Genomic DNA, 14,079 nt, shown 5'->3' on the forward strand with positions numbered 1-14,079 from the left:
GTCCATGAAGACCTGAGTGCGCTCATTACACAAGGTGGAGTTTCTTTGTGCTCTGCTTTTCTTTTTAACATCTAAGGCAGTGGTGGGACTACTACAGCCTGCAGACCGAACTGGCCACTGACAGGGGTGTGAGAGTCATGTGGGCTACTCTTAGAAATATCAAACATTCTGATACTTATAAGGTGATCTTAGCAAGGTGATGTTACAGTTGGCTGGTGTAAGTGTATTAAGTCATTTTGCAATGTCATTATAAACATAATTCAATACAAGGCTTTGACACAAGAATAGAGACACTTTGTAGTGCTGAGATATACCCGGTGTGTTTAGCTGGTTGTCTGCCTTTGTCTTGTTTGTCCATTTTTAAAGAATGTGAGTTTGCATTTGAGCTGATCTTGGGGCTTTTTAAGAGACACATTATTGTCACATGTCATTTTATATTGTACTCCAGAATTAAGTCTAAGATTCTTACAACAAATTCAGTTCAAAAATTTCAATATAGTATTCCTGTGTAGATGTCCTCGTTTTAATTAAATAAGTAATCATACATTTCATGAGTGATTGGAGATAAATGTATTTATTGGACAGTAAGGACATTTTGTATGTCAAACCCATCAGTGATAATTCCATTTCATGTATGATTATGACAAAGACCAGTGGGGCCGGTGACATATTAGTAGTGTTGTGCTGAAGTAATGCTACAAAGTCACTCAGCATGCCATCCTAAGCCCACCATATTTTTATACAACAACTACTAAAACACATTAACTTGATCTTATATTAACATGTTTCCAATACATTACATAACTAGGCTATTCTTTATTGATTATTCAGTATTTTAATATAAATAAAAAGAAATGCAAATGTATGTTTTTGGAAAATGTAAATTATTTGGAATTTTAGATCAGTTAAGTCAGGCTTGATGAGGTAAGAAAATATGGGCCTGTGAATTTGGAAGTCTTGACCTCATTTAGCAAACTCTCCTTTGAGCAGTTCGATGTACTTCTGAAGCTCATCTCTGTTGACAGTGATTTGAATGAGTCTTTATGTTTGGAAAGTATTTGTAGGTGTCAGTGGTAATATCACGGCAAAATATATCTAATTTTAATGCAATCCTTTCCAGTTCTCAAAACGTTCAAGCTTTGTCTGCTCCTGTCCTTGTAAACTCAAATTTAAGTCACTCAGGTGTTTAGTTATGTCCGCAAGTAATATCAGCTTACACAGTGAGTCGTTGTCATTCAGTTCTGGGAAATGTACTTCTTTTTTATCAAGAAACACCTTGATTTCTTCTATATTTGATACAAATCTGTTCTAAACATTACCTCGACTAAGCCAATGAACATTTCTGTACAGCGGGAGGTCCATATTGCACTCTCCATTTTTAATTGAAGAGACTTGAGTTGCCTGTGTGTCAATGAAGAGCGAGAAACTATGAAGCTAACTATCTTGATAACAGTTTCCATTACAGAATTCAAGCACAGTGACAAACTCTTCACACACAAAGTCTCCTGGGGCCTCATGCATAATGCCATGCGTAGAATTCACACTAAAACATGGCGTACGGACAAAAGCAGAAATGTTTGTACGCGCAAAAAAATCCAGATGCATACATCTAAGCGTACGCCAACTTCCACTTTCTTCTGCCCCATAAATCCCGGTCAGTGTGAAAAGTAACACACGTGCACGTGCCTGCTGCCAGTCCCAAACTCCTCCCAGAATTGCTCCTCTTTGAATATGCAAATCAATTTAAATAGCCCTTAAGCTCAGAGTTCTGTGAAAAGGCAATGGAAAAAGCACAGGTGAAAACAGAAGAATTTCAGTGAATACCAAGTGGAGGCAAAGAAAAACGTACTATTTGTTGGTTTAAACAGTGATATAAACAACAAAAGGAAGTTGATCGAATGACAGAGTGTCGGAGACACTCGAAAGATCAAGCTCACAAAGTCGCACAGTGCCCGAAATAAAAAAAAGTTGTCAGATATCAAAGTTGCCGTGAAAAGGGGAGTCGTAGCCCACCATCTGAGAGTCATATGAAAGCTTATTAGTGTAAAGAGAAAATAAAAAAAAAATAGGGACACAGTGGGAAAAAAGCACGAAATGTCAACTTTAATCTAGAAATTTCCACTTTAATCATGCAGTTTATTTTGTCATTAAAGTAGAACATAATAAACTTCATCTTATAATCATTTAATTTACTAGTTTCTCAAATCCCATCGTAACTAAAGTAGCACATTAAATACTTTGTTCTGTATTTGTTCTTCTGTGTGCTCTATGTGTGTGAATCACTATTTGCTTCTTAAACCGGTTTTCTCTTCCTCAGACAGGACACAGAATCCATTACATTCATGATATTATAGCTCTCTGAATAATTTAAATAGCCTGTGTGTAGCCTGTGTGTATACTTGATATAATTTACAGGATTTTCAGGAGTTAAAGCATGTTATTAAACATGGAGCCACAGTGGCACAGGATTAGCGACGAGCAGGCGCCCTGTTTAGAGATCGTTCCTGACTCACGCAAGAGGCTTGCTGCGCCATGTGCGACATTAAATGAAATAATTTATTGCAGCAGTACTGTCTCTTTCAAATGTGATAACCTCCAATTTCTGTCTTTCCTTTTCTTTCTCCAAGTACCTAATCACCACACAATCAGCTCTGTAGTTGACGTTAAGCCGTCTGTAAGCTTAGAATGCAGAATCTTCAAAACTTTTAAGGAACATTGAAATATCTTTGTAGTACATGCTTAATTATTCCATCCATCTATCCATCCAGTGTCACGCCAGTCCTAGCAAGAATACAGCAAGAACAAACCCTGACTAGGGCGCCAGCTCATTGCTAGCGCTGTGACACCGTGTCCTCACATGTTTAAATATTAACAATATGGATTATTTAAATGATGTTAAAATTTTATGTGTTTCATGTAATGAACATATTTTGCTGCATTTCATCTTAAAAATGATATTGCCATCATATGTAAATACACGCTTTGTAAAATGGCTCAGGTTGTGCAATATTATAATTGTATTGTAAGTTTACAGTGAGGTGATTGTACTTATAAGTACAAACAGTTCTACAAGGAGCACTTGATGGACTGATGGAGTGCGTTTAGAGTTCTTGTAATGAAACTGTTTCTGAACCGTGAGGTCCGTACAGGAAAGGCTCTGAAGTGTTTGTTGTATGAGATTATTTCAAATAGACTGTGCACGTGGCTGAGGCAGCGTGTGCTTGATGCTGTATACCTTTAATTCTCTTTCTGATCAGCTGCTGTGAAGCTGTGATTCCACACTCAGATACAGTGGGAAAAATACTCCAAGTGGTGCATTGAGAAGAAGAACGCTAAAGCAGCTATGGTATTTACAATAGATTGTCCATTCCCTGAACCATTATATTGCTACAGTTTAATTACAATCAGATACCTTAAAGTAATAAACAATATGCAGTTAATTTCAGTGTATTTATAAAGTTGCGTCAGAGATGTGGATCTAAAATTGAAAGAGAAACCACACAGGAAAAAAAACACTGCTTTGACGGCTGGGTGCCACCTGTTTGCAAAAACAAGTGGAGAACTTGCGTATGCCAAGCATTTAGCTAGCGTGAAAATGTGCGTGGCTTTACGCTAAGGTTAGATTTTATATATCGCGATGTGAGTGTGGAAATGGGCTTACACAACATTTTTGTGCATATGCACCATTTATACATGAGGCCCCTTGTGTATAACACAAAGGAAGCTTAACACTTAATGTCCAATATGATCCTGAAGAAATTTAACCAATCCTTTGTTCTTTCCAACCAAATGCAGTTATGATGTCCTCTCCCTTGTCTGTACCACCAAGAGGTATCAAGAAGCACAGTGGTTCATAAATACGTCATTATCACAATATCGCACAACTATCACTAGGCACGCCACGTCATTCACATCAACTGTTTCATCAAGAGCAACACCAAATAAAGCTTGTAGTAACCCGGTAGTCTGTTTTGCTGTTACATTTTCAGCCATATAAGTAATGTGTCTCTCGATTGATCTCACACAAGTCGGTATTTCTCAAATCCAAGACAGTAATGTTTCTTTATTTAACTAATCGCTAAACAAAGTTCCAGCACTGCTCAAAAAACAGTTTCCTTGGCTAATTCTCCATCTATGAAAGGTTGGGCCTTTGAAGCCACACACTTAGTAATCTTGTAACTTCATTTGGTAGCTTTTTTTTTTGGTTTCAATTACTTGAATAAAAATACTAGTTTGTTTTTTGTAGCCACAAACAACACGTTTCATGGCTTCACTTTTCTCCCTAGAGTTTTTAAGCATGGACTGATGTTTGGTTTGATACACTTGATGTACGGCACATGACAGTTTAACATCATAACGCACAAACAGCACAATCCTTTTGTTGTATGAATCCATATTTGTTTGTTCAAAAGTCTTGAAATCGAGTTTTTGCACTTTTTCAGTTATTTTAAGGGCACTTAACAATAACATGAACTTTTGTGTTACGGTGCACAGACTGTACTGGCATGAGTGTGTGTCAAATGAGAGAACTCTAGAGGTGGTGGTGGTCTGGAAAGAGAAGAATGAGAGGACAGAAACAAAACTCCATTAAGGTCAGTCATTGTGCTCCACACTCACTCAGTCAGTTTGCACATTCGTACATCTAATGTCTAAAAATTTTCATTTTGAAGGGATGTAAAAGCAGTAATAGCTTTAAAAGAATTTTATGATTCTGTTTAATTAAAAATTAATTTTTATGAGATTGTAATTACAGTGTTTTAACTCACTCAGCGTGCCACTGAAAATTATTATATGTGGGACGCTTGGCACATGTGCTTTAGGTTGCCTGCACCTGACAGACACTGAGCTTTCACAACTTGGTAAAGCTCAACCAAGTCTGGCAGGTGAGTAAATGATAGATAGATAGATAGATAGATAGATAGATAGATAGATAGATAGATAGATAGATAGATAGATAGATAGATAGATAGATAGATAGATAGATAGATAGATAGATAGATAGATAGATAGATAGATAGATAGATACTTTATTGATCCCGAGGGAAATTTAAACACATTTTTTTGCCAACCTTTTTATCTGCCATGGGAGTTCAATAACTTGTCAGAGGCATCAGTCTGACCATCTGAGCCAATTTTAAAATCACCCATCATTACTACACAATCACAATATATTGTAAGTTTGGATAAAAGACACATTTTGTCCACCATTTGGTGCTTCTTCAAATAAAGGAATAGTGTCAGATTGGCTCTGCCAGGTCTCAGGAAGTGGACACAAATGTGGCTGAGTCCTCGCTGGAATATGAAAAGAACTCAGTTCACAGGTGAACACATGTTTAGCAACCAATCTCTTAAACAACAATGAAGTCTATGAAGTGGCCTTATAATTTTCAGTTTAATATAAATCAGGTCACTAATACTGGCTCCTAATTCTTGGACTATTTACGCTTTCTATTGTTTGTCTATCACTTGATTTGGATTCGTTTACATAAATCAGTTCCCCAGATGGCTCTAAAGACAGACATCCACTTGTAGGACAGGATGGCATTACTTGGTCAAAAGTTATTTTTTTAAGCTGCCTCTGCCTGCCCCTCTTTTATTGACTCATAACTTCAGTTCAGATGTCAGTTCACTTTACCAGGACTCTCCTTGACAGTTTTAGGTGTCATCTGATCAGTCTGATCAAACAAAGGCAAATGACACCCAACAATGTCTCAGTATGTCACTCTTTATCACTTTGTGACTGAAGAAGGAGCCAAAAATTCAACACCTTGCAAACTTGATGAATAAAACTTTGTACCAATTAGCAGCAAAAATGTTGGATTTTTGTGAATCCAAGACACCTACAGCAGCAAGTCCACTCCTTCCTTAATAACCCTTTGCCAACACTAGAACTCTTATCTCTGCCCCTGGATTTGCTTCTGCCCTGTAGTAAGACCCTTATTGTGGACATCACAAAGGCTAAATGATCTCTTCTACTCCAGAGGGTAACATAGTGCCAGACTGTAAGAGCTGAAGACCACCTGTAGAAGAGTTGGACGTGGGTGGCACATATAGTCCTGCCTGTTAAAGGAAAGCAAGTTGCACAAATAAGAGAGACCACACATACAACATCTCTGTAGAATTACTGAAGGAGGAAATTACTTGATCTCAGTTTACTCAGTGATTGTAATTTTTTTTTTTACCAGCAAAGGATAACCAGTAGGTGTGAAACCTCAAAGACTTTAAACTGCAGTGCAGCCCACAGACATAAAGAGAAAAGGCCAAGAGAGACAAAAGAATCTGTTAGAAGAAAGACAAAGCAAACTGAAAGTGCTTCCATGTGTGACAGAAGAATCTCTCAATGGATACAACAATCTGGAGAAAACATCACCTCCACCTGAGTGACCATAAACCAAGTCAGGAGTTCACCTGCTCTGAGTCTGAGAACTTCTGACTGGGACTCGGTAGTTAAGATAAAGCCAGGGGGTGAATTCTGGGAGTTGACATCACCATAAATGTGTGAAGGAGAAGACTTTAGCTGTTATATGGGTCTCTTCATAAATTCAGTAAGAAAACTAAATTGGACTTGTATTAGTTCAGAGCAGCATCACACACACACACACGCACACACACACACTCACACACACATACATACACACAGACACACACACACAGAGGAGCTGTAAGTGAGTGCCATCACAGTGCTGGCTTTAAAAATCTTGATCTCGTAGCTTAGAACTGATTAATCTAACCTTCTCTAAGACCAGAACTGATAGGTGACTTTCTCTGTGGGAACAAGAAACAGATCCAAATAAGATAATGCGGATTAATGTGTTTTGTTATTTGCGAATGTTCTTTGTCCGTATAAACTTGTACAGTATATTTACATCTTCAGTTATCCTTATGTTATAAATATGTTGTATATTTTGATTGGTGTTGATGTCCTCCGGGTGCTCCAGTTTCCTCCCAGCATTCCAAAGATATGCAGGTTAGGTGGACAGGCATTGCTAAATTAGAATTATTGTGTGTGTGTCTGTGTATTTGATTTGTGATGGACTGGTGACCTGCCCAGGTGTTTTCCCTGCCTCGTATCCAATGTTTGCTGTGATAAGCCTTCAACTGACATTTGACTTTGCCCTAGTTAAACAGGTTAAGAACATATAAAGATGGATGAATGGATGGATCATTTATTGCAGTAAGAGTGTTTGCGTCCATTGTTAGTCCATCACCATGAGTGGGCTACAGACATTTCAGGCATAAACTGAGCTGATCTCTTCATAGTTCTGGTGTCTTGGCTGTAAAGTGAAACAAAGACCTCCAGCTCTGGATTTACTGTTTGGTAATTTTAATTAATTAATTAATTAGATTCTTCACCTACACAATCAAGTTATTTTGTGTGTGAAGTTCTGATTTCCTAGTCGTCGATGTGATGTCTTCTAAACATCAAGAACTAACTCACTCAGCTGTGTGTCTTCAAACTGACTTCATTATTTGATGCACTCTATAAGCCCAAACTCCATCTTGAATCAGTGATATTAAATGTTTCTTTTAATTTTTGTGTTATTCATATTTGCTGAATCAAATCTCTGTATGTCACCTACTGTGTCAAAGTGTGACAAAGAAGTACGTTGTGTCATGAAATGTAAAAAAAGAAATGTGTTGTACGAATATCAGGATGCAGAAACAGATGAAGAAATCAAAAGGTGAACGTGAATTCTGATCTGACCACGTGTGTCCTCTTGTGTGTCCAAACAGAAACAGCTGGGGGCGACACTGAGTGACATCAATAGGAGACTTGAGGAGAGAGAGAAGACACTGAAGGAGACGAGGAGGAGGATGGACGAAATGAAGGTGAGAGGAGAACTATCAAAGTGAGGAGAACTAAACTAAAAGTAGAGGAGCCAGCAGAGCTTAATGATTTTACTTAAATTGCAGAACACGCTGGTATAAATTATCAGTTTGTTTTAATTTACAGGTCTTTGCCATCCAGTAATAAAACTGAAAGTTAGGTAGTGCCATGTTACATTACCTTACATTACATTATTCAGAATTGAAATTGGTTTGTATGATGCACACTGTGATAAATCCTTATTTAAAAACAAAAAGATGAAGTAATGTTTGGTGAAAAGTTTGAGGTAGAATTTTGTTGTCTTTAGCTTCTGTAAACATTGCTATTAATAGTGGAACTAACTTAGTTGAAAACTTCTTCATAAAATTCCACTGGGTTGCCATCAGGGCCTGCTGTTTTCCCACTCTGGTGTGAGTTTACAGCATCCAGTAGTTCTGAGAGTGTCAGAGGTTTGTCAATGTGGCATTTACCCCTTCATCCAGTATCTCTGTGGGTTTCCTCCAGTTATTGCAGTTCTTCCCCGACATCCTCACATTTAGGTTTGGTTGATTGGCAGAAACCCCAAGTTGGCTCATCATGATTGCTAGTGTGGGTCTATCCTTTTGATAAAATGTCACACTCTCCAAGGCAGCATGCTGCCTCATGTCCAGTTATTCTAAGATTCATTTATAACAAGTTCCCCTCCAACTGAGGAAGAAGTCTTCACACACTTTATGGTGACAAGACAGACTAATGTTTTCCAGCCTAGTTTTTTTAGCACAGACTCACATTAAATGGAGTGCCGCAATCTGGTGTACTAAAGCACTAAACACAGCAGGCCCAGACCACTGAAAGAAAGTAGGTGGGTCACAATCTGTCACTCAACACTTTGTAGTCCAATTAAGATAAAGAGAAGACAGCTGAAGAAGTACAAGTGAAGGACAGCCGTCCTCACAGATTGACCTCCTCATTGGTTTATGCTTTTATTGACATCTGCTTTTGTTGTTTCCTCATAGAATTTCTACTTATTAGTGAAATCCCTCATCTAAACCTATGCTGAACATGACATTTCTCAGCCAGGGTTCCTCCCATGGCTGTGGTTCAATGTCTTGTTTCATGTCTGTTTTTGATTATTTAAGTTAATGTTGATATTGTTGATTATGTATATTATTCTTTGCATTTGATCCTGTCTATAAGCTGCCAGTGTTATGTTCCATGTGTTTTGTGTGTCTAATCACTGCCAAGATCGGCCTTTCCACCCTATAAATCCAGAGGGTCTCCCACAGTTCCTGGCAGGTCATTGTGAATGTGCTCTGTGAGTTTGGTGAGCTCTTGTTCTTTTGCCTGTGCCTTATGCTTTTGTGATTTTTGAACCTGTGTTTTGTTTTTCAACTGCTTTCTTTAGATTCTGTTGTTTTCTTTGGAGTGCCTTGTCTGGCTCCACAGGGCATCTGAGTGTTTGAAATACCACTTTGTGAAGAATAAATCTTTAATTTTATAAAGAGTCTATGAGGCCCTTTTTGTGTTTAGCTCGTAATTTTGATGGTGTCCCGGGAGACTTTATTGGAAGTGTTTTTGAAACTTACATGGATTTACATGCTTTGGAACTCCTAGTTCACAACAGACTGTTCATTAGTGTGCCCATTCTTGATAAGTGTTGTTCAATTATAACAGTACTGTACTTCTAAACTCAAAGTGAGATATTCTACACTGTCAAATAAATCTTAAATTAGACTTTTTTTGTAACAATGCACCTGGCTGTTCTGCGGTTCTCCTTCTAAAGCTCATGGTCATGTAAAGACAGAAACAAAATATCAGCAATTTCAATATTATATCTAAAGGAGAGAAATAGGTATATTTTAGCTGAACATTCACATACCTTTTCTTTTCACAAAACATTGACTATATAATGTTTGCATTGATCTGCCCCCAATCAGTTTCCCACCACTATATACATAAATCCCCATAAACACACTCAGTACCACTTTTAGCTATTAATGTCTTATTGTCCGTGTGGGGAGGGGAGAATGTTACAAGATGAAAGGCAGATTTTGCGAATGACAGAAGATTTGAAGATTGCACCAACCCACAAAAAAAAAGTATAAGATCTCACCCTCTGAAAACTGGCTAATCAGAACTTAAGGACAATCTTAAAAGTCATGCAGGTGGCTACCTCACTAACCTTGACCATTCTGACAGCCAGCAGGTTGTTTCCACCTTTTTTATTAGCATTCACAGAATTCATCTTTTGTAACTGTAACTGTCAGATAGATCACCCATTCCTCCAGATTACTTCCTTCTCCCTTTTTAAGTTTTGACGGTCAGACCCTTCATTGGTTACTGACTGGAACAGTTGCAGATGGACACTTCAAGATTCCACCCACAAAGGGCGATACTGTCAATCACCGCCTTCCGGCTCACAGTCCTGTCCTGCAAAAAACTCCCTCACCTGTATTTAAATGTGTGTAAGCCCATAAGAGCAGCACACAAGAAAAAGATAATGTACAATACAAAGCACACAGGTATACTACAATATTATTATTACAAGATACTACTTTATATGGCAGTGCTACACAATCACTTCTTTATTGTTTCTTCCATTACTTTGACTGTGATACATATCAAGCTCACATTAAAGCTTCTCCAGTTGAAATACAACCCATCCTGACTCCTTCATCCTACACCAAGATTTCAGATCTGCATTAAACCTTCTAATCCCCTCAGTCTTACCTGGACTGGTGTGTGGCACAAGCAAAACTTCTGATCATGTTGTCACTTCTGCTCCTCAGTTTTGCACCAAACTCTTTAAATTGGTCCTGCAGAACTGGTAGTATGATCCTAACTATTTCAATTACTCATTGAGAACTGGACACCATTGAGAATGTCAACTGGATCATCCACCCAGCCAGAGAGATTTTCTACATGTGTAACAAACAGAGGCATCACATCATGTAAGACTCTTTGTATCTGGAGAAAAGCTTCATCTCAGTTCCATAATAACTGAATCCCATGCTGTCATTTCTTGTATCTTTCTAGAGACTATTTTGAAGGTGACCTTTTAGGGCTTCTCATCCCTGCCTTACACCTCAGAGTTATCAGAGTCACTGTCCAGCTCAGCAAAGACCTGAAAACAGCTGAACACCTCCAGCTTTGGGGTTGATGATCCTGGACAGCACACACCTTTTACCTTATACTTACCTACCACTTTGACAAACCTGCATAGTAACCGTCCCCCAGGTGTCACCATACAAATATGAGCCATAATTGCATTGGCAAATTTGAAACCTCACATCAGAAAAATTTGAGACAATATGGAAAATGCAAATAAAAAAACACAGTGATTCTTAAATGTACTTTGACTTTTATTTCATTGCAGACAGTATGAACCCAAGATATTTCATGTTTTATCTGCTCAACTTCATTTCATTTGATGATATACATCCATTCCTGCATTTCAGGCAACACGTTCCAAAAAAGTTGGGACGGTAAAGTATTCACCACTTTGTAAAGTCGCCATTCCTTCTCACAACACTTAAAAGATGTTTTGGCCTTGAGGATACCAACAATTAAACATTTCAGGTGTTATTTTGTCCCATTCTTCCTGAATACAAGTCTCAAGATGTGCCGCAGTAAGGGGTTGTCACTGTAATTACCTGTAATTTTTCATTTCTAAATTCTCCACACATTCTCTACTGGGGACAGGTGAGTACTGCAGGCATTCCAGTCCAATACCTGTACCCTCTTCTTTCTCAGCCATTCCTTTGTCATGTGTGGAGAAAGTGGTTTTGCATTGTCTTCTTGAAAAATGCATGGACATCCCTGGAAAAGATGTTATCTTGATGGCAGCATATGTTGCTCTAAAATCTCAGTGTATTTTCCTGCATTAATGCTGCCATCAAAGAAGTATAAATGACCTTTGCCAAGGGCACTGACACAACTCCATAACATGACAGACCCTGCAGGCTTTTCGATTTGTTTCTGACAACTGTCTGGATGGTCCCGAGAACATAGCATTCATTTCTTCCAGAAAAGATCTGGAGTCCTGATTCATTTGGCCACAGTAAACATTTCAACTGTGTGATGGTCCATCCCAGATGTTTCTGAGCCCAGAGAAGTTGATGTCACTTCTGGACATGGAGAACACGAGGCTTCTTTTTTTGCAAAGTAAAGTTTGAAGTGGTATTTGTGAATGGAAGTCTGTATTATAGTGTTTGACAAAGGTTTGACAAAGTAATCCCTTGTCGTTCCATGTGGTTCTGTCAGCTATTGATGAGTGACACAGTGCCTGCGGTCTGAGGGGATCAGAGATCACAGGTGTTCATGTTAGGCTTGCACCTTTGCTCTTTATGTACTCCAATTCCTCCAGAATGCCTGAATCTTTTAATGATATTAACTGCTACAGAGGAAGAAATATGTACATCCATTCCAAGTTTTCTTGTTTTTAAAGATTTTAATCATTTTCTCATGTATGTGTTGACAAACTGGAGATCCTCTGTCCATCTTTGCTCCTCAAAGGCTCATTGTTTAATGGATACCACCATCCATCCATCCATTGTCTCCCGCTTATCCGAGGTCGGGTCGCGGGGGCAGCAGCTTGAGCAGAGATGCCCAGACTTCCCTCTCCCCGGCCACTTCTTCTAGCTCTTCCGGGAGAATCCCAAGGCGTTCCCAGGCCAGTCGAGAGACATAGTCCCTCCAGCGTGTCCTGGGTCTTCCCCGGGGGCCTCCTCCCGGTTAGACGTGCCCGGAACACCTCACCAGGGAGGCGTCCAGGAGGCATCCTGATCAGATGCCCGAGCCACCTCATCTGACTCCTCTCGATGCGGAGGAGCAGCGGCTCTACTCTGAGCCCCTCCCGGATGACTGAGCTTTTCACCCTATCTTTAAGGGAAAGCCCAGACACCCTGCGGAGGAAACTCATCTCAGCCGCTTGTATTCGCGATCTCGTTCTTTCGGTCACTACCCATAGCTCGTGACCATAGGTGAGGGTAGGAACATAGATCGACTGGTAAATTGAGAGCTTCGCCTTGCGGCTCAGCTCCTTTTTCACCACGACAGACCGATGCAACGCCCGCATTACTGCGGATGCCGCACCGATCTGCCTGTCGATCTCACGCTCCATTCTTCCCTCACTCGTGAACAAGACCCCGAGATACTTGAACTCCTCCACTTGGGGGCAGGATCTCGCTACCAACCCTGAGAGGGCACTCCACCCTTTTCCGGCTGAGGACCATGGTCTCGGATTTGGAGGTGCTGATTCTCATCCCAGCCGCTTCACACTCAGCTGCGAACCGATCCAGAGAGAGCTGAAGATCACGGCCTGATGAAGCAAACAGGACAACATCATCTGCAAAAAGCAGTGACCCAATCCTGAGCCCACCAAACCGGACCCTCTCAACGCCCTGGGTGCGCCTAGAAATTCTGTCCATAAAAGTTATGAACAGAATCGGTGACAAAGGGCAGCCCTGGCGGAGTCCAACTCTCACTGGAAATGGGTTCGACTTACTGCCGGCAATGCGGACCAAGCTCTGGCACCGATCGTACAGGACTGAACAGCCCTTATCAGGGGGGCCGGTACCCCCATACTCTCGGAGTACCCCCCACAGGATTCCCCGAGGGACACGGTCGAATGCCTTTTCCAAGTCCACAAAACACATGTAGACTGGTTGGGCAAACTCCCATGCACCCTCCAGGACCCTGCTAAGGGTATAGAGCTGGTCCACTGTTCCGCGACCAGGATGAAAACCACACTGTTCCTCCTGAATCCGAGGCTCGACTATCCGACGGACCCTCCTCTCCAGGACCCCTGAATAGACTTTTCCAGGGAGGCTGAGGAGTGTGATCCCTCTGTAGTTGGAACACACCCTCCGATCCCCCTTCTTAAAGAGGATGGATACCACTTTTGTTCCAAATCATGACTACAGTCACCTGTTTGAAATTACATCATTATTTCATTTTTTCCCTGATTACTGGCCCTAATTTGACCCTCACCCCCCTTCCAACTTTCTTCGGAATTCAGGAATGGATGTATATTAACAAATGAAATGAAGCTGAGCAGAAAAAACACATGAAATATCTTGGGTTCATACAGCCTGCAATGAAATAAAAATCAAAGTAAATTTAAGAATCTCTGTTTTTTTTATTTGCATTTTCCATACCATTTCTTAATTTTTCTGATTTGGAATTATATTAGTAAAATTAAGAAGTTCATAAATGAAGTAGAATAACATCAAACATGGAACTAACGACTCACAACTCTGAGGTTTACAATG

General features: G+C 39.9%; 1 protein-coding gene across 3 annotated transcripts in view; it reads left to right on the forward strand.

Moving 5' to 3' along the window:
* LOC114651544 (tripartite motif-containing protein 16-like) overlaps positions 1–14,079 on the forward strand; it is a 737,769-nt gene that overhangs the window by 159,241 nt on the left and 564,449 nt on the right. Inside the window, exon 2 of one of the 3 annotated variants that reach the window (XM_051927860.1) lies at positions 7,735–7,830. The exons of the other annotated variants lie outside the window; for them this stretch is intronic. Within the exon in view, the coding sequence (XP_051783820.1) occupies positions 7,735–7,830 (96 nt within the window). The remainder of the gene's footprint in view (positions 1–7,734; positions 7,831–14,079) is intronic. 3 annotated transcript variants of the gene reach the window in all.

The sequence above is a fragment of the Erpetoichthys calabaricus genome, chromosome 5, assembly GCF_900747795.2.
Source record: "Erpetoichthys calabaricus chromosome 5, fErpCal1.3, whole genome shotgun sequence".
Lineage (NCBI taxonomy): Eukaryota > Metazoa > Chordata > Cladistia > Polypteriformes > Polypteridae > Erpetoichthys > Erpetoichthys calabaricus.